This window comes from Phocoena phocoena, chromosome 14 (genome assembly GCF_963924675.1).
Source record: "Phocoena phocoena chromosome 14, mPhoPho1.1, whole genome shotgun sequence".
Lineage (NCBI taxonomy): Eukaryota > Metazoa > Chordata > Mammalia > Artiodactyla > Phocoenidae > Phocoena > Phocoena phocoena.
The window spans coordinates 31037559-31065547 of NC_089232.1; the positions used below are offsets into that span (position 1 = coordinate 31037559).

General features: G+C 36.4%; 1 protein-coding gene across 8 annotated transcripts; it reads left to right on the plus strand.

Annotated features, from left to right (window-relative positions):
- TIA1 (TIA1 cytotoxic granule associated RNA binding protein) lies at positions 1 to 27559 on the plus strand. 8 transcript variants are annotated; one of them, XM_065891702.1, is made up of 14 exons: positions 1 to 204; positions 8019 to 8115; positions 11340 to 11438; positions 12083 to 12137; positions 12308 to 12340; positions 13481 to 13568; positions 16760 to 16835; positions 22318 to 22426; positions 22814 to 22909; positions 23021 to 23105; positions 23571 to 23694; positions 25327 to 25472; positions 26412 to 26522; positions 27014 to 27559. In XM_065891702.1, the coding sequence occupies exons 1-14, from the start codon at positions 179 to 181 to the stop codon at positions 27021 to 27023; spliced, it is 1155 nt and encodes a 384-aa protein (XP_065747774.1). In that variant the 5' UTR covers positions 1 to 178; the 3' UTR covers positions 27024 to 27559. The 8 variants fall into 8 exon arrangements, with proteins under 8 accessions (XP_065747774.1, XP_065747772.1, XP_065747773.1 ...); XM_065891700.1 differs by lacking the exon at positions 27014 to 27559 and having other exon boundaries at positions 179 to 204; positions 26412 to 26538; XM_065891701.1 differs by lacking the exon at positions 27014 to 27559 and having other exon boundaries at positions 179 to 204; positions 25330 to 25472; positions 26412 to 26538.
- The last annotated feature ends 430 nt before the right edge of the window (positions 27560 to 27989 follow it).

Consider the following 27989-nt stretch of genomic DNA (forward strand, 5'->3'; position numbering starts at 1 on the left):
CTTCATTGTTCGCGCTGGGCCGGGTGGTTTAGTGTAATTGCCGCCGAAGCAGGGGGCGGAGTAACCTCCTGTCGGCCGAGAAACCCAGCTATTTCACAGACAGAGCAGCTCAAAAGATTTGTGAGGTAGTGAAGGGTAGAGAGCTGGACCCGGAGGCGCCGCCGCGACAGCAGCAGCCATGGAGGACGAAATGCCTAAGACTCTGTGAGTCTGGGGCAGCGATGAGGGGGGCGGGATGGTGTTGGTCCCGGAGCGAAGCTTCGGCTCTGCGCCGCTCCCCAGCCTATTGTTCCCCGCGGACGCCGCGATATCTCCCTAGCGCTCACTGGGATGCCTAGGGACCGAGACCCGGGCTGTGAGGGGACGAGATGGACGGAGACGGGGCTCAGCCCTCTAAATTAGTCCCTGCCGCGTAACTACCCCACAGCGTCGCGTTTGGCTTCGTCCCGGGCGCTCTGTGGTCTTAGGCGTGGAGAAAAGATTTTCATTCAAACCTGTTTTTAGAACTCGGCTAGCCTTTTTGTTCTACGCTTTTCTTCTCTCCCCCCATCCCCCTCCCCCGCGTCTCGATTAACCTCTTTTGATTTTTACAGCCGTCTCCCTTTCATTTTACTTTGATTTTCTCTAGAAACTCTTCCTTTCATTGTCTTTCGTTGATAAGAATTTTTGTCTTGAAAATGCTTATACTGGTTTTCAGGGACTTAAACTTTATTCTCGCAGTTGCCAACTGGAAAAAAGCCAAATGTTTTTTCTTGAACTTCTCTGTGGCTTTCCTTCCGTGGCACCCCCTCCCCTGATCAAAAAGCCCCAAATCGGACCCCTTAAGGATCTTGAAACTGCTTTTTAAAAATGGAACTCTCCCCCGGAGGTATATATCAACTGAGGGGAAGTGAATATAATGCATTTTTATCGTCGCTTGCTACTTTTCTGATTGACATGTCGTTGAAGCAGCGGGGAGTTTTAAATGAAGCAACAATTGATAAGTACCTTAACATATTTAGTCACCTCTGAGAATTTTTAGACTTAGCGTTAAGTGATCTTAGTTTGGGATCTTTTCTTTGTCGTGTTGCTCTCCCCGCCCCCTCTCCTTTGTTTTTTTCGAAATATTATCCGCTGAGGTGATCCTGCCTTTGTTGCTTTTCTCGAAAAGAAGAAAAAGCCCGATGAGTTTTTGACGTAGCTTTTTTGTTTTTATTCTTAGAATACTGGCAGTTTGAGAACTCAAGGCAATAAAAACACGCTCAGGTTTCTTTTTGCAACTCTCTGGATATCACAGTTGTTATGAAGTACAACGTAATCAATTATTTTTTTCGCCAACAAAATAGTTTACGTTTTGTAATCTATATGAGAAATATAGTTACACTTGTTTTCTTAATGAATAGGTAAACTTTTTTGATAGTTTGTCTCATAATCTGTTAGTTACATTATGTGTCTTTTTAATAGGATGCAGCAATTAGCCCATGACTTTTGTCTTTTGAAAGATTATATCTGTAGATGAATACTCCCTAAAACATCATTAGCCCCATAGAGTTTATGGAAACCTTTTTTCCCTCTTGCCTCTTCGCTAGAAGTATGATAGCCAGCAGCATATTGGATTAAGAACGGCTCATCTTTTATAATGTCTTTAAGATTCTTATTTTGAAGTTTTTAATTTCAGAAACTGCCAAAAATAATCTGAGAATTTAACCTATTTAGTACGTTGATTTGGGAATATCAAATAATGAAGACAACTTAAGCTTTCCTAGGCCAGTCTACAAAAGCAAGCAGTACTAGCTTGGGGACAGGGGACCAACCATTGCAGGAGAATTAATGAAGTTTTATTTTTTATTTAATTTATTATTTATTTATTGAATACTTATCGTTTGCCATGTGTTCTCTGTTAAGTGCTTTATGAGCTTGTGTAATCCTCATCAGAATTCTGCAGTAAATGGGTCCATTTTACAGCTGAGGAAAAGCTAAGCTTAGAATTAAAGTAACTCATCCCAAGTCATATACCCTTTTGTTCATCATCCTGCAACTCTACTGTCCTCAACTCTTGACACTTACATTTATGACTAATTTTGCCTTGTATGCTTTACTAGAACACCCCATCCAAGAATCTTTTCCCCAAAGTAGTCCATGCTTTAACATTTCCTATTATCCCCTCCCTCGCTTCTGCCTTTCTCAACCAAAACTCCCATTCTTCCAGTCAGACCAGTCTTGATTAAATATGAGTAGGTGCTCATCCCTGATTTTGCCCAGCAATGTTTTTTATTTTTAATATAAAATGTTTGTTTGAATAACCTTGGGAGTCAGAGGCTTTTAATATGTTCTTAGCAATGTCTGGTCCATGGTAAGTGATCAATAAATTTGTTTTAAAAACTGGTACAGTTTCAAGCAGTGAATCAAGATTTTACTCATTCTTGAGGGTAAGATACAGTCTGAATTTCAGTATTGCCTGTGTACCTGAATGGCTCAGAGGAAGTGCCTTCCTTTGCCACAAATGAGTGTTCAGCAGTGCCTTGTTAGAGACTGTTCAATTTCTTGTCAGCAGTACTCTGGAAATGTACAGTTGACCCTTGGGCAATGCAAGGGTTAGGAGCTCCAGCCCTCAAGCAGTCAAAAATCCAGGTATAACTTTTACAGTCAGACCTCAGCTTCTGTGGATTCAACCAACTGTGGATCATGTAGTACATATTTAGTGAAAAAATTCCATGTGTATAAGTGGATCCACACAGTTCAAACACATGTTGTTCAAGGGTCAACCGTATTGTGAGAAGTGGTTTGATTCTGGAAATGTTTTGAAAACAGAGCTGTGGGAATTGCCAGTGGTTTGGATGTTGAATGTGAGAGTGAAGTCAGCAATAACTTTAATTTGCAAACGTGTAATTATCAGCCATCTAGAATGTTAGTTTGTTGTAAAATATAATTTAAAACGAGAACTGTCCTGAGAGCATGGATATCTTATTAATAAGTCTTCTGGGCATAGTGTTAGGTACTTTTGTTCAGACTGGTTTATGTACAGTTGGCCCTCTGTATCCACTGAAGTGGAACCCTCAGATATGGTGGGCCAGTTGTAAGAAACCTGAGCATCCATGGGTTTTGGTAACCATGGGAGGGGCAGGTCCAGGAAACAATCCCCTGGGAGTACCAAGAGATGGCTGGCTGCATATGGTCTGTTCTCCAAGTGAAGGAGGTGCTAGCTGATAAAATATGAGGGTTTCAGCTATCACGCAACAGAGTGTCCTTTGTGAAGACTAGACAGTTGTTAAATAATAGTAAGGTTATGATGCTGGTATATAGTATTTGTATTATGTACAACAAGCATTTACTGTCATACATAATTTCTTTTTTTAAATTGAATATAGTTGATGTACAATATTTTATAAGTTACAGGTGTACAGTATAGTGATTCACAATTCTTGAAGGTTATACTCCATTTATAGTTATTTTATAAATTATTGACTGTATTCCCTGTGACGTATAATATACTCTTGTCATAATTTTGTAATTAGTAGGAGACATATACCTTTCCCCCCTGAACTAGAGTGACTTAGGCAAAATGGGTTAATTCCCTAGCAAATTGCAAATGTTCAAAAGTAATTCTGAGAGAGTACAGTTATCTCTTTGACAAATATTTATAGAGCACTTAAATATTCCAGGCAGGGTTCTAGATAGTAGATATATAGTATGAATGAAAAAAAAAATCTCTATTCTTATAAAATTTATCATTAGATTAAAACGTATTCATGTTTTTCACTCAGATTTTCAGAGGCCTCATATCAAGGTCTGCATTTTTATACGATTGTGGCTCATAACAAACCCAATACAGCATTCTGCCTTGTAAATTTTTCTTTGTAGCTTAAATTTTCTAGACCTGTACTAATCAAAATGAATATTTAAAATGTTTTGGATTCCAATGTTATAACTGTTTGAACTTAATATCAGCTTTAAAAGTATATATTAAATTGACATGAAATCCTATCCCAGAACTGTCAAGTTTTCACTAGCATTGATGACTTTTTCCATTGAATTTTCTCAGGAGGCTTTTTTTTTTTTAGATTTATTTATTTTTACTGTACACAGGATCTTTGTTGTAGCATGTAGATTTCTTAGTTGCAGATGCACGTGGCATATAGTTCCTCGACCAGGGATTGAACCTGGGGTGCCTGCACTGGGAGCATGGAGTCTCCCACTGGACCACCAAGGAAGTCCCTCAGGAAGCTTTTTATTTTGAAAAATTTTAAACCTATGGAAAAGTAGCAAAAATAGTACGTTGTAGACTTTGATAACTTTCATGTGGCTTTACCAATTGCTAATAGTTAGCCAAATTTGCTGAACCATTTGAGAAGACATCATGACACTTAGGGGCTAAATATGTCTAAGAATAGGGGCATTCTCTTATGTAACGGCAATATAGTTTTCATATTAAGGAGGCTACATTGAGTCAGCATTGTTAACTAATACACAGTTTATACTCATATTTTATCCAGTTGCCCAAGGAGGGTGTTTACTTTCCAGTTCTGCACAAGATTGGTACATGATCTCAGAGGTGATATAATAAATATCAACATGGGATACTTCAGTCTATGCTGTTAACAAAAAGTTCATGGAACACATAGAAAGGGATATTTTAACGTTCTTGAATAAAAAGCATCTTGAAAAATTAAAACTACATACATGTAAGAAATTTACATTTTTGTTTAGTAGTCCAGTTGACATTGTGACAGGGAATTTGGCTTATAACTGCTCCAGTATCAATTTTTGTATCACTCAGAATTTTCTTAAACGCAAGCTGCAAAAAAATTCAGGCATAAAAGGAATTTGTTTAAAAAGATATTGGACGCTCCCAGAATTTGCAGGAAGGTTATGGAACCTGGCTTAGAAAATGTTCAGGAAAGAGAGACAACTGTCAGGCCTACAATCCTAATCAAGCCACAGATCATCCCAGAAAGGATACTACTGCCACACCGACTGAGGACCTGATACTACAGCTTCCACTTTCACTGGGCATGGGACTCTGCAGCTGTTTGCCACCAAAGTGGATTCTCTTCAGTCTCTGCTGCTTTCACCCCTATCTTTGTCTTCTGTGTTCAGGACTGGTATCTGTAATTGAGCTAGCCCAGATCACATGCAAGGAAGACTATATAACCATATTTAGCCTTTTCATCTTCTGAAGAGGAGTCAGGCTTTGCCACAGGGTGAGGATTTCTCTAAAAACAGGAAGATATTTGGCAGCCTAAAAGAAAAAAATCTGTTACACAGGTAACTTAAATCCATGCTGTTAAGAGGAAATCCTTTCACTTCAGAAACAGAATAGTATGTGACAAAGTATGGGACAACTAAAGAAACATTTTTATATAAAAATGGGAATGAACTACATGTATATATGTTACTTGTAGTTTATTGTATTGGTGTCAAAGGTTGAGAGCAAGTTGTTGTGTAACTTCCTCTGAAGAGACTTTCTCTAAACAGCTGTGTGTGGAGTTAATTGATAAAGCCTCCTGGAACATATAGTATACAGCAGGCCACATTAAATAAACAAATATAAAGGCAATACAGACCTTAGTGCTTTTTAAAGTATGTTTTATTATTATTAACTATCTTCAAACTACGTAAATCACTTAGAAAATATTTCTGAGAAAATCTTAAAGTTTTGCAAAGAGTAAATGATAGACTCCGGGTTCCCTAAATACTGTTCAGCTTGTCACTGGATTATCTACCTTTAGCAAAGCAGATGTTAGAATTAAATTTTCAGAAGAGCCATTTTTTTCATTTAGACATATGCAACCCTTAGGATTTCTTAGGATTTCTTATAGGCAAAAGAGTCGGGTAAGAATAGATACAGAAGAGTTGCAGAGATAGTACAGAGTTCTCGTTTGACCTTCACCCAGCTTCCCTTAATGTTAATATCTTACTTATATAACCATGATATAATTATCACAACTAAGAAATTAACAATGGTACAGTACTGTTAACTACAAATTTTATTACCATTTCCCCATGCCACTAATGTCCTTTTTCTATTCCAGGATCTAATCCAAGATACCACATTGTGTTCAGTTGTCATGTCTCTATCCTGTAATATGTAAGGAGATTATCTTTCATTACTGTGGCACTTTTGAAGGGTACTGTTTCTCCACTGTACAATGACTACTGTTTTTCTCGACATACTCTGTCAGTTAGAATTGATTCACTAAGAGTAGCCGACCCTCAAGTAGAGGGAAATTAAGCTTCACTTCAGAGGGAGGTGTATCAAAGAATTCTTGTCAGTAGCGATTATTACTAAGGTGTTTTAATGGTGATTTCTCTCATTTGTTCTACATTTATTAATTAGAATTCTGTAAGGAAAAGCTCTTGCCCCCCCCACCTTAATCTAGAATTCAGTCAAGGATTATTCATTGTATTAGGTTGTCAGTGTCTTTTAAGTCCCTCTTAATCAAACACAGTCTTTTTTAGGACAATAATCTTTTGCAGATAATCAAATAAGTCGCCATATAATAATCAAAAAGTCGCCATAATACACATATATATATGTGTAATTTGTGTAATTGTTTTATATGCCCAATATCCTGTAAACTTAGATCTAAATTTAAGCTTAGCTAGATTCAATTAGATCTTTCTGATTTGAATGCTTCATAGATTGATATTATATAATTCATATTGTACATACAATGTCTCATTGTTTATCCATAAAATGATTTAAAGTTTGAACAGTGGGTCAAAGTGGCCAAAAGCTCTTATTTTTAAGGTGGGTTTTCCCTTTGCAGTTGTTAAGTGATCTTTGTGATAATTTAGGCACCCTGCAAATATCCATTTTCTTACCAACCTTTCACCTAATAGTTTTATATCCATTAATGGTTCATGCCTGAGTCAATTTTTCAGTCAGGCTTACACATTGCTAATTTAATGCTCTCTGTCTACATTTATTGACTAGCATTTTTCTATAAAGGAATTGTTCATTGTTCCTTAAGACTCAGCACTTCTCCCTTTGCCATTTTAACCTATACCTGTGCCGTCACGGTAAGCATTCAATATTCTGTTGAATGGGTAAATGGAAGGAAGGAATTGAATCCACACTTTCTGGCATGTATAGATGTTTATTTTGGGGGGGAGAGAGTCCATACCTTTCATCACATTCCCTGAAGGATTCTTAGCAGAAGAATGAGAAACTACAGTTGTTGGGAGACAACATTCTCTGATTCCAGAAGTAATAAACCTCTAACTCTAACATGTCTGGAGGTAATCTCATTTTAAAATCCCCTTTTGAAAATTAATTTATAAACCCTTTAAATAAGGATCATCCCCCTTCCCCCAGAAAAAGTAAGGATCATCCCAGTCATGTGGTCTTATAATACATTATTTACACTAATCAAGTTTGTTAGCCACCACTTCATATTATCTGTTAAAAGTCTCTTCTAGACTCTTTCTACTCCCTTTCTACTATCACTGATCAGTGGAAGGTTTCCCATTGAAAGGTTTCCGATTCTTTTGTGAGCATGTACATCACCTGATAAGTGATTTATCCATGATTTTTCAAAAATATGTTCACTGTGTAAGCCAAAGTATACCTAAATTGGACAGTTTTAGGGAAATCATGTGAATTAAAAATTGAAGAAAATTTAATGTTCTCAGTAATACTGTAGAAGTAGAAATAATTGCAAAGCTTTCCAGGATTGATTGTATAAAATGTTCTACATATTTAATGATTCATTTGAGAGATTTTAAGCATATCTTCCTAAGGTAAGCCTAGAAACTTAGAAACAAGCAACAGGTTTTATTTGTACAACCTTGAATAAAAACACACACACACTAGCTTCCCCTCTACTAACAGTGTCTCATTAATATATTTGCAAGTAACGTATCTTCCATATGTTTTGAAAGAGATTTTGAAGTTTTCACAAACTTTTAAAAAGTTCCCAAATAGTAGATCCCAAAGATCTACCTATTCCCCATATTCACTCTCCAGTAATCAACTTTAGGAACTGATGCAAAAGAAGCAAATTTAAAATGATGAATTGTTTTTCTTTGTGTTTCAGATATGTCGGTAACCTTTCCCGAGATGTGACAGAAGCTTTAATTCTCCAGCTCTTTAGCCAGATTGGACCTTGTAAAAACTGCAAAATGATTATGGATGTAAGGGTATTTCACTTAGTTAACTTTCTTTTTTTTTCTTTTCCCTGAGGTTGTCCATGATACATTATTTAAATCCATTACTTCCAGGAACTCTTAAATTGCTTTATACAGTCTAAATTCATAGGGGTTTTAGTAAATTTGTAATGAATCCATTTTGGCCACGAAGTTTGTTTTAGTAAGTAAAGAAAGAAGAGAATGGTACTAATCATGTCTGAAGCAGGTGACAACTATATGTGGGCTCTTGTTTTAAAGTGTATTGAGGCATCAGAATTGTTTGTTTTATATGTGGTATCAGTTGATTGGCTAAACTAGAAATTCAGTTATTACAATTAAAATGGGAAATTGGGTAAAAAAAATAATAGACTTTGATATTGTGAAAGTGTTTTTAACTTAATTTTAAAGGTCATGATTCAAGTTTTTCTTGTATTGTGGCAGTGCCCATCCATCAGACCTTAATGTATAGAAAAAACATAGAATTCACTCATCTAATTGGTATTAATCCTGAGTCATAATGTGTGTTAAAAGGCACCTTAAAATTCTTTTGATGAGAAAAACAGTGCTAAAGAGAAATCCTTTTATCCCTGGTCTCACCTACCTTTAAACTTCTGGTTTTCTTTTCTCCAGGAAAGAAAATCATATATGTGTCTATATCTACTACTTTCTCTTCTACTGTATTTCAATTTAACTTTTTTTTACTTGGTATTTTTAAAAATAATTATTTAGCCAGTTGGCTTTGGTTTGCTGTCTCAGATTTTAAAATGTCAAACTTTTCTCCTGGGATTTCCCCAGTGGTCCAGTGGTTAAGACTCCGCCTTCCAATGCCGGTTCGATCCCTGGTCAGGGAATTAAGATCTCATCTGGCACGGGGTGCAGCCAAAAACTAAAAAGAAAAACTTTCTCCTAATGTGGTAGGGTCACCTACATATAATATAGATGGATTCAACAGATGTTTTTTGTCCTTTACACTCTTCTAAAGTGTTGGGTTTTTTGTTTTTTGGGGTTTTTTTGGCGGTACGCGGGCCTCTCACTGTTGTAGCCCCTCCCGTTGCGGAGCACAGGCTCTGGACGCGCAGGCTCAGCCGCCATGGCTCACGGGCCCAGCTGCTCTGGGGCATGTGGGATCCTCCCGGACCGGGGCACGAACCTGTGTCCCCTGCATCGGCAGGCGGACCCTCAACCACTGCGCCACCAGGGAAGCCCCTAAAGTGTTTTCTTATCACATTTAATATCTGTATGCCTTTGGATAAAGAAGAAAAGATTTCTGTACCCTTAGAGAAAGATAAGAGGGAGAGATAGGGGACTATGATGGAGAATTTAAAACCAGTCTTTCATCTGGGGCTCCTTCCTTATCTTAGTGATAGTATTTATGGAATGCCTACTGCCTGTTATTTTAATGCTGATGCCTTATCACAAATGCTCAATAGAAACATTACAAAGCAGCTGTTATTCCTTTTTTTTATTATTTTATTTATTTACTTTTGGCTGCTTTGGTTCTTTGTTGCTGTGCGTGGCTTTCTCTAGTCAAGGCAAGTGGGGGCTACTCTTCATTGCGGTGCGCGGGCTTCTCATTGCGGTGGCTTCTCTTCTTGTGGAGCATGGGCTCTAGGCACACGGGCTTCAGTAGTTGTGGCTCACGGGCTCTAGAGCGCAGGCTCAGTAGTTGTGGCGCAGGGACTTAGTTACTCCGTGGCATGTGGGATCTTCCCGGACCAGGGCTGGAACCCGTGTCCCCTGCATTGGCAGGCAGATTCTTAACCACTGTGCCACCAGAGAAGCCCTTCCTATTTAATATACACAGAAATGGGGCAAAGCAAGGATGTAAACCCAGATTGATCTATTCTCTCCATCGGTCTGTAGGCTGCTATTCTCTCTGTGTCTGGGTCTTTCTAGATATTTGCCTGTTAAAGATCACTAGGCAAAATGTTAATGACTGCTGGACCTACAGAAAAGGCTAGCTAGGTTACCTCTGCCACTTTGTATAAATTTAGGATTTTCATCACTCAAAGGCTTAGATTAACTATTCATTCTCCTCCTCCTTATCATTATTTTATTAATATTAAAGTCTAAATTCCAGTCTCTTCACACTGATGCACTGATGTTCATATTTAGGAATTTTATACTCCCTAGAGTATAAAGGCTGATAATGTATATGCTTAGAATTTTTTTTTAATCTAAAAAGTAGTTTGTTTGTTTGTTTTCTGGGTACAAATTAAGTAAAATGAACATTCTTATTTATTTGTTTGTCTTACTCTTAGGTGTAAGCCACTTTTCTAACCATATTCTGATGCCTGTCAACATTGATCTTGGTAATAGAATTCCCATTAAATATAACATTAGTTTGACTATACATTTTTAAAAACATTTTTATATTCTCTAATGTTTTTAAAGTAAAATAATGGATAGTTTCAATGTCATCAATTTTGTGGTTGCCTCCTTGCTCTAAAATTCTTTAAAATCATTGCCAGTGACTTTTTTTAACTGTTAATTGTGCTTGAAACAAAATGGCATATTTCTTTCTTCTGTTATCATTCTAGTCTTTTGAATTAGTTTCTTATTTTAACAGTTCTGCTTAGATTATGGAAAGAATTAAAAAGTCATTTGGTATTTTGTACTGATAGGTGTAAAATATTGGGTGTTTTTTCTGCTTCTTTAATTTATAAGAAAACATCCAGGCTTCACCTGTCATCAGACCTCAACTACTTGGAACACCAGTAGAAAAGAGGAGAGAGGTTTTTTTTTTCTTTTTTGGCCGCATCACGGCTTGTGGGATCTTAGTTCCCTGACCAGGGATTGAACCTGTGTCCCCTGCAGTGGAAGCGTGGAGTCCTAACCATTGGACTGCCAGGGAATTCCCGAGAATTTTTATTTTTAAAAGATTTCTAAGCAGGCAAAAATTTTGATGTCAGAAAGTCCACATTCTAAAACATATTCTAAAACTTTGCTTACCAGAGAACCTCTTCAGTTTTCAGAGCCTGTTTACTTACATTTTAGTAACAGGTTTAAGAAGGTTAATTAGAACACTTAGGCATTAATAAAAGATTAAATTATATATAGTAGTATAGTATAAGCTGTTGAAGAAGATAGCTTTCTATAAAAATAGTTCATTTTTTAGTGTTTACTGCCTTATCGAAACATTTACTTGCAGAAAAGACCCTTCGTTCTCCATGGCCTGTTACTGAGATGTATAAAACTTAAAATTGGCTTTTGTGTTTCTTCTTCAACAGACAGCTGGAAATGATCCATATTGTTTTGTGGAGTTTTATGAGCATCGTCATGCAGCTGCAGCACTAGCTGCTATGAATGGGCGGAAGATAATGGGTAAGGTAAGCTGTCATAATTAAAGAAGGTGACTTGCACTGAAGAATTCTAAGTTGTATACGGTTTTGTTTCCTTTTTAGAAGCATTGTATTCGCTTTACAGAAAATGATCACATTTAATATTAAGAAGCTGGGATAAAGCAAATTAGAGGGTATGTTTATGTTAGTGTTTTTCATGGTGCCTTGCACATGGTAAATACTAAGATATTTGTTGAATTATTCAAGCTTTGATGAAAGAGCTAAGAACATTGGATACTAATGGGGAAGAATAAAAGAAAAAAAATTTATTGGTACTTTAGAAAGGTTAGTTGAATGTTAACAAAGAAATATGTATGGTTAGGATTTGTTAACATTATTTGCGTAAGTGTACGTTAAAAAAATAAGTATTGAGGGCTTCCCTGGTGGCATAGTGGTAGAGAGTCCGCCTGCCGATGCAGGGGACACGGGTTCGTGCCCCAGTCCGGGAAGATCCCACATGCTGCGGAGCGGCTGGGCCCGTGAGCCATGGCTGCTGAGCCTGCACGTCCACAGCCTGTGTTTTTGAATGCTTCATCTCAAACGTATACGTATGTGTTCATAGATGCAAATCTTGTAATATCTGATTATTACCTTTATTTTTATGGAGTATAAATGTAGAAAAATTTTTTTAGGAAGTCAAAGTGAATTGGGCAACAACCCCCAGCAGTCAAAAGAAAGATACAAGCAGTAAGTATATTTTATACTCTTTGAACTTTTGTGTTTATTGTACATAGTAGTTTTATTGTAAAGCATATAAACATCATACATTTGCAGTAATGTTTTGATCGTTATCCTAAGATATGATTGAATGTGTTTGTGTTAATAAATTTAAGAACAAATCTAATCTTTGTCATCAGGTAGTACCGTTGTCAGCACACAGCGTTCACAAGGTAATTGTATCTTCTTAAACATAAAATGAAATCTCTTGAAAGGGTATTCACTAACCACCTGAAGTTTTTTTGTTTGATATTGGGGGGAGCGGGGAGGGAGGGGTCGTATTTCTATTTGTCTCTCTGGCAATATTTTTCCCCCTTTTTCCCACTGTTGACCAGTTGTGGTTTGTCCACTACTTTGGTGGTATTTTAAGTTCTCTGATCCCCATTGGTAGCAGCTGATGCCTTAGAAGTACTTTCACCACTGAAGGGCAAGATACCCTTTTTCCTTGAGGTCATGATCTGTGCTTCATACCAGATCTTCTGATTGCTTGAGTTGCTCCTGAAACTGTGTTTCCCAAATGGCAACCCAATATGTTGCTTAAGGCCTGCCAAATAGGGGTAACTTTTCTTTCCAAATATACTTTGTCAGAATTGATATATATGTACTTTTAAAGTGTTGATCCAACTATTTTGTATTTTTAAAGTGTTTCTTTTTTTTGAGCATTGTCTTTTTAAGAAAACTTCACGTATGGGAACGTTTTTTCTCTCCAGTGCTTTTTTAATGGCTCTGATATAAAGTGAAGGGATTACTGTTTTCATTCTGTTGCCTTCAGTCTTAGTTCACTTGCACATGGATTCACATAAACTGAATGGTGTAATGTCTGGGCAACCAAAACTGTTGGCTTTTGAGAAAACTGTCAAATACTTTAACATCAAACTGTTGCAATGCAAGGTATTTCTTTGATTGTTCTTCACAAAATATGGTTAAACCAAGTATATCACATAGGTAAACTGAATAAATGTAAATAAGTACTATTAGAATGGTAATGAAGTCATAAATATATATATATATTTTTGCAAAACTTATTATTATTAGTTTATTTTCTTAGACCAGTATAATAATTGGCTATAAGTAGAACTATAACTGTCAGTTTCCCATTAGATATATCATAGTCCTTAGGAGAATCTGTCCTGTATTGTCACCTTGATTCATTATGTTTAAAACTGATAGGATTTGTCTAGGTATAGGATAGTGTTATACTTTACTATAATCCATAAATTATTTTAAGAATACTTTACTGAATAGATTTTAGCATTTTTTTAAATTCTAAAATTATATTTTTCTTTTCACTTCCCCTTCCTTCCCCTTATAAGATCATTTCCATGTCTTTGTTGGTGATCTCAGTCCAGAAATTACAACTGAAGATATAAAAGCTGCTTTTGCACCATTTGGAAGAATATCGTAAGTAACAGAAGATAAATTTAAAATGCTTTATATTAGAAACAATCTTACATAGAAGTAATTTGAAAATCTATTGTGAATTTTGGACATTAATTTTAACACTTGAATGTGATGTATTAATATTCACTTGAATAAGTGTATTGTTTAGAGACTATTCAAGCAGTTAACAGCCAAAGATTATTTTCCCATTGATAAATCTTTGGTCTTCAATTATCTTAGAACTCTTTTTCAATTAGCATTAGCTTTTAAGAAACAAATGTGCTGTTGTGCATATTGTTTCTTATATGAGTGTCTTGCTAGCTTGGTCATAATCTTTAGTGAACTTGTGCTATGACTAAGGAATTTAGACCCTTTGGCACTTCTATGATACCATGCATTTTCTGTTAATATATTTTAACAAAAAGAAACCTTAACAATTCAACCCAAAACGCAGTTATTAAATGTTAATTCCCAGGTATCTATCCTTTTGTTGTTGTTGTTGCTATTAACAATAATAATAATGCCTTTTAGTGTTTTGTGAAGCACTGTCTTGCTTGCATTTGTTATTAATTGTATAGTTTAGGCCTTTTATAAAAAGGTCACTCAAGGAGTATTCATCATAAAAGAACTTTATATTTTGAAAAGCATGCCTGTAATAGAGTAAGAATAATAAGTTGATGATTGCACTTTCTTAGAAGTAATCGTTGAATTTAGAAAACAAAATTTTTAGAGTTTCTTGTTGCTTTATTATTGTTATTCCAGCTAGAAGAGTAGGAAAAAGGAAATGTTAGCTTTGGTTTGGTTTGATGAACAGACCAACAGCAGAGATGAGAAGGAGACTGGACAGTAAAAGCTGGTGGTATTGGTGTTGAATTTTGGAAGTTTTCATTTGAAGAGTTTTAGTTCATTGGTAGGAGGATGAAAATGCATAGTGACCAAGGAATGACCATAAGTAAGGGGCCAACTTTAAAGGCAGTCACACGATTAGGGTTTACAAGTAGACCCTTCTGTCAGGTGACATTTTTCTTTGTCTCTTAGAACTGACTTTAGGAAAATAAAGTTCTAATTTCTTGACTGTTCCTTTTAATCTGTTTTAGGGCTTTGATTATGGTTAGCTGGCTTTCAAATATCTAGATTGGAAAGGTCTTAACCTTTGGCCTCTCAAAGTTTCTGTAAATCTCTGTATGCAAAATTTTATCCTTGCTTTCATTTTGGTGTGGAGTATCTTTGTAAGTTTTATCCTATTTTCAGATTAGTCACAGGGCCATAAAAGATTAAAGAACTCTGATATAGATCTTTGCTGCTTCTTCCTTAGAGAATCCTTTCAGATATAAGTAAGCATTAAATATATTTCAAGGCTAACACTTCCTGAAACTTACCTTTAAAAAGAAAAGGCTTTTCTAACATTTTAACAGATTAAATGCTATTTTATTAAATGTTTCGATTTTGATTGCAGTAGCTTTTCTGAAAGCATGGGAATTTTAGTTTGGCATTAGATAAAGATTGTTTAACAATTGGTGAGTTTAAGTTAAATGACATTCAAATTTTAGTAATTTCATTACTTTTTAATCAAGGATCAATAATTTCTTTTTGTTAAATATGTTGGTATCATAATTATAGTCTAGATTTTCTTAGAGTCAACTATGATTACTGATGTATATATCATTTTTTCTTGGTAAGGCCTTTAAGTTTTATAATTTTCAGTCGAGATAATGTCTAAGCTTTAGGCTACCCAAAGAGTTAGTGTTTCTAAATTTGAAGGAACCATTTTCAGTTGGTAGCATCATTTCCTGATTTTTTTCAATTAAAGGAGATAAGTTGATAAATATATATATTGAAAGGTTCTCATGATAGTCAGGTATTCCCCGTAGAGATCCTACAACAGTGCTTGATTTATAAAAGGTGTGTAGTAAATGTTGGCCTATTAAAATATTTAGTATATAAAATATAGTACTTTCTTTCCCTAATTTATATAGCTTAAACTTTTCCTGTTCCTTGAATTTAGGGTAGTCTAACAAATTTTGCTATAGAAATGAATCAGCTACAAATTAAATGCATGTGTACCATACAGATAATTTTAATAAGTATTTTTACATATTGAGAAGTGGCTTGCATTCCCCTTTCACCATCACCTCTTTGTCATTTTGACCCTAAACACTTAATAAATCACTCCTAAATTGATCAAAATATGCTTATGTATACTTTAATATAAAATTATATTGCATGGCTTTCTGACTTGGGTTTTTGTTGTAAAAGTGCCTGTTTTGTTCATGTGTCCTGAGAGAACAAGCATTGTGACATACCTGGCTAACTTAAAAGCAGATTGCCTGTGAAGCACAATTTGAGTCCAATTTTTTGAGGTATGGAGTTTTAGCTATCATGGCTGGGTTTTTTACTCAATCTCAAATAATAGGGCTCTGGTTATTTTGCAGAGTATCTCTGAAGAATGGACAGAATTGCCCTGGCTAACTACAAGCTACGGTTCACAGTGGATAAATGTTGGCGTGCTTTTTTACTTTCTGACTTTTTAAAATTTTGCTTTTATATCTTATAGTTTCCAATCAATCTTATATGATTGCTATTTTAGAATTTAGTGTAAAATCTTCTCTTATATAGTATAAAACTAAAGTGTGTGTCTAGTATTTTTCTTCAATGATTTAACATTTCTGAAAAGTCAAGTTCTCAAAATTTACCCATAGTCCGGAAGGGGGGTATGAACTGATCTGAGAAAATGAAAAAATTTAATTAATTTAGGGAATATACAACTTTTCCATTCTTTTAGTTTCCAGTTTTCTATTTTAATTTTTTAATGATTAGGTAGTAAGTATATAGTGTCAAATAGCAAATTATAAATTGCATGGTTAAAGAAAGCCATTCATTTAGTGTGCCTGTGAACCCTATAAGTTAAGTAAAATTCATGTGAATAGCTGCTTTTACCATGCTTAATATTTAAAAATTTAAAAACTTTTTGAAGTGGGAGGCAGTTTCTGTACAATGTATACATATATATTTAAGAAGTTATTGATTTGCATGTTTATAAAATTAAGCCTCATTTGCTAATACATGATAAATTTTATAGAATAAAAGGTGAATTTGCATTAAAGGTTCATTTTAATGAAGATGAAACATGAAAATGAGTTGTGTATGAAATTCTCACTTGATATCCAGAGGAGAGTTTGCAAACCTAAACTTCCGATTGTTTCTGATTTCAGAGATGCCCGAGTGGTAAAAGACATGGCAACAGGAAAGTCTAAGGGATATGGCTTTGTCTCCTTTTTCAACAAATGGGTGAGCTAAATAAATAAAAAGTGCATGTGTGGTGCTTTAAGAGTAAAGGATAAAAATATTCATTTTGTTTCGATTGTTAATCATTTTCCTCATCTGCCATTTGTTCATTTCACTGATAATTAATACCCTTACTAGAGGATATCTTTTTTCTCCTGTTTGGTCATTTAGTCAGCATTTATTTAGCACCTGATGCATGCAAACTACTGATAAAATGTTTTCAGAATATAGAAAGTAGAGTTGTTTAAATCATCAGCCAAAGTTAGATATTGACTATCTCATTTATATATTTAATTCATTATGTCCCTGTTTTATATTCCCATGGTAATTCAAACGTAGCTAGTGTGATAACTCAAGGTTCCAAACAATTAAATGCAGAGATAATCACATTTCTAAAAATATAGGGATGGATGGTAGGAGAATTTAATGCACTAATCTTGGAGTATACACTAAGGTTTCATTAACCTTAGATTTTATCGTATTGCCTCTATGTTACGACTGTTGTTTGCCAACGATTACTACAAAAATATTGTACTTTCTGTGTAAGAATGCCTTAGAATGAGCCATTAAAATTTTTGATAATATAAAATTATTTTAGAAAGGATTTTCTTACTTTAGTAAATAGAGTATTTGAAATAGATATCATTTCTTGATGACTTCAGGTCAAATTTATGAGCATCATTCTGAGTCTTTTAAAAATGCACCCATAAAAAAAAAAAATACACCCGTTCGCAGTTATGCCAAATAGTGTCAAATTGTCTTTTTTCTAGTTCCTGTCTGCTTACATTGAAACTGTTTGGTTATTCCTCCCTATGAACTCTTACTATCCAGATACTTGCTATAGCAGCCAGCTTGCAACCATTTTGCCCCAAATCTACTTTTCAAATAAAAAAATCTGCCCTAAAAATGTTTACATGGCTTGTAAGTTAAGGCAAAAGAGGGTAGAATGCACTGTAATGGTAAGTCCGCTGATTGCACAGTAACATCATATCTTGCAATCACTTTGTTTAAATGTATAGCTATCATCTTCCTCTCATGAAGTGAAAATGCCTTCTAAGAAGTAGGTTAGCCTAAGAGGTCAGGAAAAATCCGTATATTAGAAGAAAAGTTGCACATGGTAAAGCATATTGAGAGGTGAAGGGGTAAAAGCTCCGTCATGTATGTGTCCCATCTATCAAGTATAAGATGAGATAAGGAAATAAAAACTATGAGAATGTAGCTGGTTCTCAAAGCTTTACTGTTAATCACAGAATATTTAGGAAAGGTAGAAAAATACCTCATACAATGGATTGATAGCCACAATTAGTATGAGTTCCTGAAAGGATTGATAAATAGGATATTAGTGTCTTGTGCTACTTGGGGAAATAGGTTGAGGGCTTTGGGTTGACTAAGAGCTCATTTTTTCCATTTGAGGTTATGGAATATATACCCCTGCTATATGAAAGTCACTATTTAATGCATATTTAGTATGAAAGTCGGATAGCAAACGATGTCTGTGTGTGGCCTCTGGAATTAGCCAGAGATGGATTGTAATCCTGACAATCATCATATGATAGGTGTAACTTAGAGTAAGTGATTTAATGTGATCTTCCCAAATTTATATTTCACTTTCTGTACATTTGAGATATGTGATTGGCAGGCATTCTCAGTGCCACAGCGCTGACTGAAATTACCCCTGGCTTCCTTGCCTCTTCCTGTGTTGTGTGTGCTAGGCAAACTCCAGTACTGGTTGAACATAGCCTCTCTGCTTACTCTGAAGTAATTGAGTATTGATAGAGAAAAACTGAATCAATGGTTTTGCTTCTAATTTAATGGTCACACATTAGATGAGTACATGTTACTGTCTTTGCAAACCTATGTTTCTCTAGTAAATATGATTTCCTGTTCTTCGATAACTATTTCATGCCCCCTCATTTCTCCTCGGATATTCCTCACTTTTCTCCATCACCACCCTGAGCTTCAGCTGAGAAAATAGAAGCTATCATACAGGAATTCCCTGAGCTTTCAACCACCAAACCTACATTAAATGCACTCACCTTCTCCCTCTTCCTCCTATTACAGTGGAGGAAAGGTCCTGTAAAAGACCAAATCACTTATGATTGGGGTCCCACCACTCCATCCTTTTTAAGGACTTTGATCACATGGTTATTCTGGGTTTTTTTTCCTGACTAAAGCTTTATTGAGATATAATTCACATACTATAAAATCCACTCACTTAAGGTATATAACTCATTGGTTTTTAGAATATTCACGATTATGCAGCTACCACCACAATTTTAGAATATTTTCATGACCCTGAAAAGAAACTACATACTCATTAGCAGTCACTAGCTTTTTTCTTCTACACCCTCCCCCCTCAGCCTTGAGCAACTATTAAATCTACCTTTTGTCTATATAGATTTCCCTGATCCAAACATTTTTTATAAATGGAATTGTATCATATGTGCTCTGCTTGTTCTTTTGTCCTATGTCATCAGTCTTTCCCTCTTCACTGAATCATTCCCATCAACCAAAAAAACATGTTCTGATGTCTCTTAATAAACTTAACCCCATATCCCTTCCTTATCTGTATCCCTATTTCTCTTAATAATTCAGACTCCAACTTCTCAAAAGAGTTGTTTGCACATTCTTCCACTTCTTTGTCTCCCACTCACAATACGCATACCCCCCACAGAAAAAATTTTCCCTCTTCTGTGAGCAAGTAATTGTATTTGTTTTCTAGGGCTGCTGTATCAAAGTAGCTGAATGACTTAAAACAACAAAAATGTATTCTTTCAAAGTTCTGAAGGATAGAAGTCCAAAATCAAGTTGTCATCATGGCCATGTTCCATCAGAAGACTGTGGAAGAATCCTTCTTTCCCTCTTCTTAGTTTCTGGTGGTGACTGGCAGTCTTGGTATCCTTGGCTTGTAGCTGCATCACTCCAGTCTCTGCCTTGGTCTCCACATGGCCTTCTTCCCTCTGTGTGTGTCCACATTAGCTTCTCCTCTTCTTACAACGGCCCTTCTTAAAGGGCCCACCCTAATTTGTATTGACCTCATCTTAACTAATACATCTGCAAAGACCCTATTTCCAAATAAGGTCACATTCACAGTTATGGGCAGGGTAGATAGGACTTCATATAAATTTAAGAGACACAGTTCAACCCACAACAGTAATTAAACATCGTATGGAGCTCAGACTTGTTAGTGTGGTAAGCAATATTTGTTTCTTTTTTAAGAATATGCATTTCCTTTTTATGTGTCTCAAGAACAGCTTTTAGTTTGCCTGTTCTTTTGTGCTAGTTTAAGCTGACATTTGACATATGCAAACCAAAGCTGAACCCCATCTACTTTTCACTGTACTCTTTTTTTTAATAAGTTTATTTTTTTGTTTATTTATTTTTGGCTGCGTTGGGTCTTCGTTGCAGTGCGCGGGCTTTTCGTTGCGGCGGCTTCTCTTGTTGCAGAGCATGGGCTGTAGGTGCGCGGGCTCAGTAGTTGTGGCTTGCAGGCTCTATGTGTGCAGGCTCTAGAGCGCAGCCTCAGTAGTTGTGGCATACAGGCTTAGTTGCTCTGTGGCATGTGGGATCTTCCCGGACCAGGGCTCGAACCCATGTCCCCTGCATTGGCAGGCAGATTCTTAACCACTACGCCACCAGGGGAGTCCCTTTCAGTCTGCTCTTTTTTTTTTTTTTTTTTGTGGTACGTGGGCCTCTCACTGCTGTGGCCTCCCCCGCTGCGGAGCACAGGCTCCGGACGCTCAGGCCCAGCGGCCACAGCTCACGGGCCCAGCCGCTCCGCGGCACGCGGGATCCTCCCAGACCAGGGCACGAACAGTGTCCCCTGCATCGGCAGGCGGACCCGCAACCACCGCACCACCAGGGAAGCCCCAGTCTGCTCTTAAGCTGGCTTTTGTTCTTACTCTATACCAGCACTACCCTTTTCAAGTTCACCTCTTGACTTCTGCTTGCTTGACCCTGACAGTAGTTTTTTTTTTTTTTTTTTTTTTTTTGCGGTACGCCGGCCTCTCACTGTTGTGGCCTCTCCCATTGCGGAGCACAGGCTCGGGACGCGCAGGCTCAGCAGCCATGGCTCACGGGGCCTAGCCGCTCCATGGCATGTGGGATCTTCCTGGACCGGGGCACGAACCCGTGTCCCCTGCATCGGCAGGCGGACTCTCAGCCACTGTGCCACCAGGGAAGCCCTTGACAATAGATTTTTGAGGGTTTCTTCCTTCATCACTGGCTATTCCTTCTTAGTCACCTTAGCTAGTGATCTCTCCTTTACCCAGATTTCAGATTTTGCTGTTTTTCAGGACTCTATCCCAGGATGCGTTCTTCTCTCTAGTCTTTCTTCATGACTCTGAATCTTATATCTCCAGCTCCGTTTACTTCACACTTACTAACAAATGGTCTTCATTTAGATGTCTTACAGATATCTCAAACTTAATGTGTCTTAAATCATCTTTGTTTCTTCCTCAAACTTGTTGCCCTCCTCCCTCCCAGGCTTCTCATTTCCATTAATGCTAGGACCATCCTCCCTACTGCCCAAGCAAAACCTAGGAATTATCTTTGATTCCTGCCCTTTGGCTTACTGTGCACATCCCTCCCCACCAATTCTCTTGACTCTTCCTTTAGATTACATCCACTGCTACTGCATTAGTCCTGGTCACTGACTGTTTTTTTAATTTGGATATTGCGTTAGTCTCATAAAGTATCTTTTTCCTTTTACTATCTCCCCAAACTGTTCTCCTTCCAGTAAAACTAGTCATCTTTCACATGCTTCTTTAAGATGCGTACCAAACACCTTCCTGCCTTAACACACCTTGCAGTGCTTTTCCCTCTATCAGGAACACCCTGGTGTTTGGACTTTTCTAGCTCCTCTTCCTATTTCAGCTTAAATGTCATTTCAGAGACCTTCCCTAATCTAAAGTAGATTCCCATGCCTGTATCTCAGCATGGGATATTCTCTCTCTCAACCTTTTGTTTCTGTCATGGCATTTACCACAATCTGTAATTACTTTATTTGTCCCCCGCAAAAGAATGTAAGTTCTGTGGCAGCAGAGACCATGTCTACCTCATTGACCAACGTTTCCCTAGCACTTAACCTGCTGTCTAGGACATGATAGCTGTTCATTATTTACTTGTAAGATGAATGAGAAACCAAACACTGTCATTAAAAGCATGTTGGATTGTATAAAGTGCAATTTTCATCCATAATAGTATGGGTTGTTCCATGAACTTTACAATGGCTACCTCAATAAGGGCTTTTGGGCTTGAGTCTTTCAGGTGATTAACATTCCCAAAGTCTGATATCCAAGTAAAAGAAAGACAGTTTAAAAGCACCATTGTGTTTTAGGAAAGCTGTCATATATTGTGTATTTCACAAAGCATTTCATTCAAAAAACATTTGTGAAAAGCAACCATGAGTTTTCTCTATTGCTAACAATTGTTTAACGTCAACTAATAGTGGCTTCTTTGTCATTTCTAATGTTGTGTGGAACAGGATGCTGAAAACGCCATTCAACAGATGGGTGGCCAGTGGCTTGGTGGAAGACAAATCAGAACTAACTGGGCAACCCGAAAGCCTCCAGCTCCAAAGAGTACATATGAGTGTAGGTGAATTGGAGAAGAAAAGGAAATGTGGAATTTTGGAGGAAAATACACTAGATTTTAAATGTTAGAGCTGTTCCCGGAGACTTATTGCAGAAATAGATGAGAAGCAAATCAAGACTACTGTTCAAAAATGTACTTAGTTTTCATTTTTGTAATTATAAATAATAAATTATATCTCTAATGTCAAGTCTCCTATTAAATAGAGAATATTGAGTAATTTTTAGACATTCTTGGGGGAGGTTTAATCCTCAGTCAAATGTAATATGTATTAAATAAGCATTTTGATCAAGGTAAATATTACCATTACAGTAGTGTAGTTAATGTTGCTTTACTCTTTCTGAACATTTTATTTAATGAATTAAAAATATTAAATTTTTCCTCCCCAGCAAACACCAAACAGCTATCATATGATGAGGTCGTAAATCAGTCTAGTCCAAGCAACTGTACTGTGTATTGTGGAGGTGTCACTTCTGGGCTAACAGGTATGGGGGCTTTACCTATGTGGCATCTTGAGATTAATTTTTAAACTAAAAGGCTTGGTATTTGTAGGATTTTAATGCGGGTTTGTTTTTTTTTTTTTTTTTGTCTAACAGAACAACTAATGCGTCAGACTTTTTCGCCATTTGGACAAATAATGGAAATTCGAGTCTTTCCAGATAAAGGATATTCTTTTGTTCGGTAGGGGTGGTTTTTAAAAAAATGTTTCCCCCCAGATCATTTTTGAACATTTAACTTAGTGGTTTTCTTTAAAATTTACTTTGGTTATAAAGAAATAAAAATTTCTCTAGTGTTTATCATATTTGCCACTTATTTAATAGCTCCCTCCTTACAACACAAGGCAAATAAAACATTCTGTTAAAAGAAGTTTCCCCAGAACTATAAGATCTTTGAGGGGGAAAAAAAAAATGAAAATATGCCATTTTATTGATTCTTTTATATTAACTTCCTGTTATATTTCAGGCTTAGTTTGATTTTTAAAAATAGGTTTTATTCATAAGCACTTTAAACTATTTATTTTTAACATCTTTATTGGAGTATAATTGCTTTACAATGTTGTGTTAGTTTCTGCTGTATAACAAAGTGAATCAGCTATATGTATACTAAACAATTTATATTGGTAATTCTTAATATTATTTTCAATAGGTTCAATTCCCATGAAAGTGCAGCACATGCAATTGTTTCTGTTAATGGAACTACCATTGAAGGCCATGTTGTGAAATGCTACTGGGGCAAAGAAACTCTTGATGTGATAAATCCCGTGCAACAGGTGAGAAGGTTCTTGACTTTGCAGAGTAATTGCTGGGCTAATAGGTATTTTTAAATGAAATTGTTGATAATCGTCATTAATGCTTCTAGCTAAAATGATAGCATATAAGGGCTTTTCATGTATTATAGTTCCAGAGTAGTGGTTCATGGATGCAGGGGTGACATGATGAATGTGACCACCTCGATTGACTCATGCTCACACAGTGGATTTTAAAATGCTGCAACAAACTTAACAGGGTATTAAATTTTTTCTAATACTTAGTAGATTTATTCACATACTATTTGGAGGACTCACAAGCATGTTTTTTAAAAATTATTATTTATTTATTTATCTATCTGTCCATCCATCCATCCATTTTTGTTTGCATTGGGTCCTTGTTGCTGAGCGTGGGCTTTCTCTAGTTGCGGCGAGCGGGGGCTACTCTTCGTTGCATGCACGGGCTTCTCACTGCAGTGGCTTCTCTTGTTGCAGAGCATGGGCTCTAGGCACAGGGGCTTCAGTAGTTGTGGCACATGGGCTCAGTAGTTGTGGCTCACGGGCTCAGTAGTTGTGGCTCACAGGCTCTAGAGTGCAGGCTCACTAGTTGTGGCACATGGGCTTAGTTGATCCGCGGCATGTGGGATCTTTCCAGACCAGAGCTTGAACCTGTGTCCCCAGCATTGGCAGGCAGATTCTTAACCACTGCGCCACCAGGGAAGTCCTCACAAGCATGTTTGATTCAGTTGAAACAAAAGCTATGAATATATTTAGGACCTTGGCATTTTCTTCCAGATTTTGCTGCCTTTGTTTTTCCAGGCAGTTCTAGTGGTTCAAACTTGATCCCACAAACATTTCTATGAGGAAATGGAGCATCAAGATAGGAGTAAGAAAATCCTAAACTATATAACTTTCTTAAGTAAACTGAATATAGGAATAAATAGTCCTTATCTTCCCTATCTTCCCTAGCTAAAGGAAATGGTCATATGGATAATTTACAAAACACCTAAACATTATCCTGAGTTTAATAACCCTAACCCTAACCTACTGCCTTACAAAGAGTATGCCATTTAGAGCATCATTGTAGAGTTAAAGCAGTATAACCTCACTTTTTTTTATTAGCCGTGACTTTATAAACTTTTCTTTGTCCTTTAGTGTTTTCTTTTTAATATATATATAAATTTATTTATTTTATTTATTTATTTTTGGTTGTGTTGGGTCTTTGTTGCTGTGCACGGGGTTTCTCTAGTTGCCGCAAGTGGGGGCTACTCTTTTGAGGTGCGCGGGCTTCTCATTGCGGTGGCATCTCTTGTTGCAGAGCACGGGCTCTAGGCACGCAGGCTTCAGTAGTTGCAGCACACGGGCTCAGTAGTTGTGGCCCGCAGGCTCTAGAGCACAGGCTCAGTAGTTGTAGCGCCCAGGGCTTAGTTGCTCTGCATCATGTGGGATCCTCCCAGACCAGGGATCGAGCCTGTGTCCCCTGCATTGGCAGGCGGATTCTCAACCACTGCACCACCAGGGAAGCCCTGTCCTTTAGTTTTAATTGTAATTATGGCCCTATGTGTTATGGCTATGTATTTGTGGTGTATTAGGACTGTATATGCCCCTATAACTTTAAATAATATTAAATTATCTGTTACAATTTTTACTTAATAGCAGAATCAAATTGGATATCCACAAGCTTATGGCCAGTGGGGCCAGTGGTATGGGAATGCACAACAAATTGGCCAATATATGCCTAATGGTTGGCAAGTACCTGCATATGGAATGTATGGCCAGCCATGGAACCAGCAGGGATTTAAGTAAGCATACTTGTTCTTTTCCTTTATTGTTAGCCTTTGAAAATGTCAAGAACTTGGGAAGAGATTTTAAGTAATTAGTAGGTAATGTGCCTTCTTTCTAAAGCATAGCCTTTGAAAGACTTAGAGAGGTTTTTACTTTATAGTTTTAAGTGTATATCTAAAATTTTGCCTAGAAATGTGTTGTCTTGATTTATAACCAACGTTATGAGAATTTTGGTAATGCTTGGCAGTGAATCAACAAATATTTAAGTAAGGAAATAAGAACTTAATAGTTGGCTAGGCTTATTGGATACAGTTATTTTGATCCTAATTGCTTTATTCATTATGCTTTTTTTTTGTGCAAGAGGGTTTATTCATACATTGTTATATGAAAGCTTCTTTATACATCCTGAATTACAATTTTACTTAAATTTCTGAAAAACAAACTGGAAATTAAAACGCTTTACCATTTTTATTAAAAAGAATCTTGTAATGTTGAGAAAATTTATGAGTTTACATATACTAATAATTACCTTAATTTCTTCTTTGAGTAATATAAATGCAAGTCCGTATCATACCAGATGATCACGTTTCCTTCAGGTAGTGGCTTGTTCAACATATGTCAAACTCCAGATGGACAGTTTTCTGAGATTAGAGATGAGTTTTTTTCTGAGTTCAAGGGAATAAATGTTTATAGATAAAGGATATTTTCTTAGCTATAATTAAACTAACAGAATTAAACTGTACAAATTAAAGCTACAAGGATGCTTGTTTTTAAAAGAAAAAAGCTTTTGCCTTTGCTTTCTCTGGCATAACAGTTATTCTTATATTTGGGCTTAAGAAAAAGGATATTTCCCACATATGTGTTATTTATTCTTGGCATTATTTATTCTTGGCATTACATTTTATTTTAACCAGTGGATTTCCCCTCCCCTCTGCTTCTTTCACGTTCTGCACCAGTCAGACACAGTCTTCTGCACCGTGGATGGGACCAAATTATGGAGTGCAGCCGCCTCCAGGACAGAATGGCAGCATGATGCCTAATCAGCCTGCAGGGTATCGAGTCGCAGGGTATGAAACCCAGTGAAAAAGGACTCCAGAATCTAAAGCCAGTGGCTTAAGGCTACAGGGAGTGTAGTAAAGCCGTTGTTTACTTAAAGATTTATCAAATCAGTCAGTGCAAATGTCAGATACAATGTATTTATTTAAAAGATTCATTTTTTAATCATGAAATTACTTACCATCCGCATTGTTTTAAAAAGAAACAATATGCTGGATGTCTGCCAATTTTTGCCTTCATTACCTTTTTTGATAAAGTTTCTCAAATCCTTGTTTCAAATACAAATGCAGGGATTGCTGCCACTTTTTTAAAATTGAGGCAGAAAATTGCACAATGTTGAACTTTTTTCCACTGAAGTAGTGTGCAGTTCTAGTTTGCATTCCTGATATGATTTAAAACATGTAATATAAAGATGTAAAAAAAAAGAAAAAAGGAAAACCAAAACTGTGCAGAGTCTAGAAGTTCTTTGTAATCTTCAGCTTATGCACAAATTCTATTTTAGGTTTTTTTGAAATAGGCATTGTTTGAGCTGTCCCATCTCCACTGTTTTCCCTTTGGGGTTTTTTAATATAAGTTATTAGTTTACATCATTTTTGTATCTACATTTTTTTCACAAATTTGTCTTGCCTTATTAAAGTTCTATGAAATATACTTAAATGGAAAAAAATGATCTTTAGATTGAAAACTTTTCTCAGATGGATTGATAATTGCATTCATCTTGTGTTTTATATGAGAAGGTGCCTCAAGAATTCCCTGTTGAATTTGTTTAAAAGGGTTTTTATCTTCTGTGATAAACTTTGCTGTGTACCAGGAAATATAAAAACAAAAACTTGTTACTAAAGAAAATCTCTGAAATGTGATAAGTTCTTATGAACCCATGTTAATTTCATGTGTCAACTTCTACATTTACATGTATCATTTCATTATGTAAAATGTTTTAGCAATTTAATATTTTGCACAGTTAGCAAACTTTGTATGTCATTTCCTCCTTAAAGGCATCATGCAGAGTTGACAGGAGATTTATAAGGTTTTGTTTGCATGTGAATATCAAATACACACTTTGGTAGTCTTTGAATACAAAGTCATCTGCTCTTGTTTTTCAAGAACTTTGAGACACAAAGTTGTATGTAAAGAAATATATTAATTTGCCATATCCTAGTTATATTTACTCAAAAAGAGTAAATCAACTTGATTTTAATATGTACAAATGATAGCTGTGAAACTGTAGAATATCCTTATGTCAGGCTTGGGGTTTCTTGTGAACTCCAAAATTAGCCTGAATGACCAGCCGGGCAAAGCATTTTTTAAATGTTCAGAGGCCAAAAGATAAACAAACAAAAAACCATGAAATCCTACCTCCTTAAACAGCCTTCAAAGAGGAGAATCCTCAGTGCAATCATTACTTTGATTCTTTTGGTACCTGTTTTCCTGGAGTTCCCAATTTTATTATTTTGGGGTGGCTCCGAGCATTAAGAGGT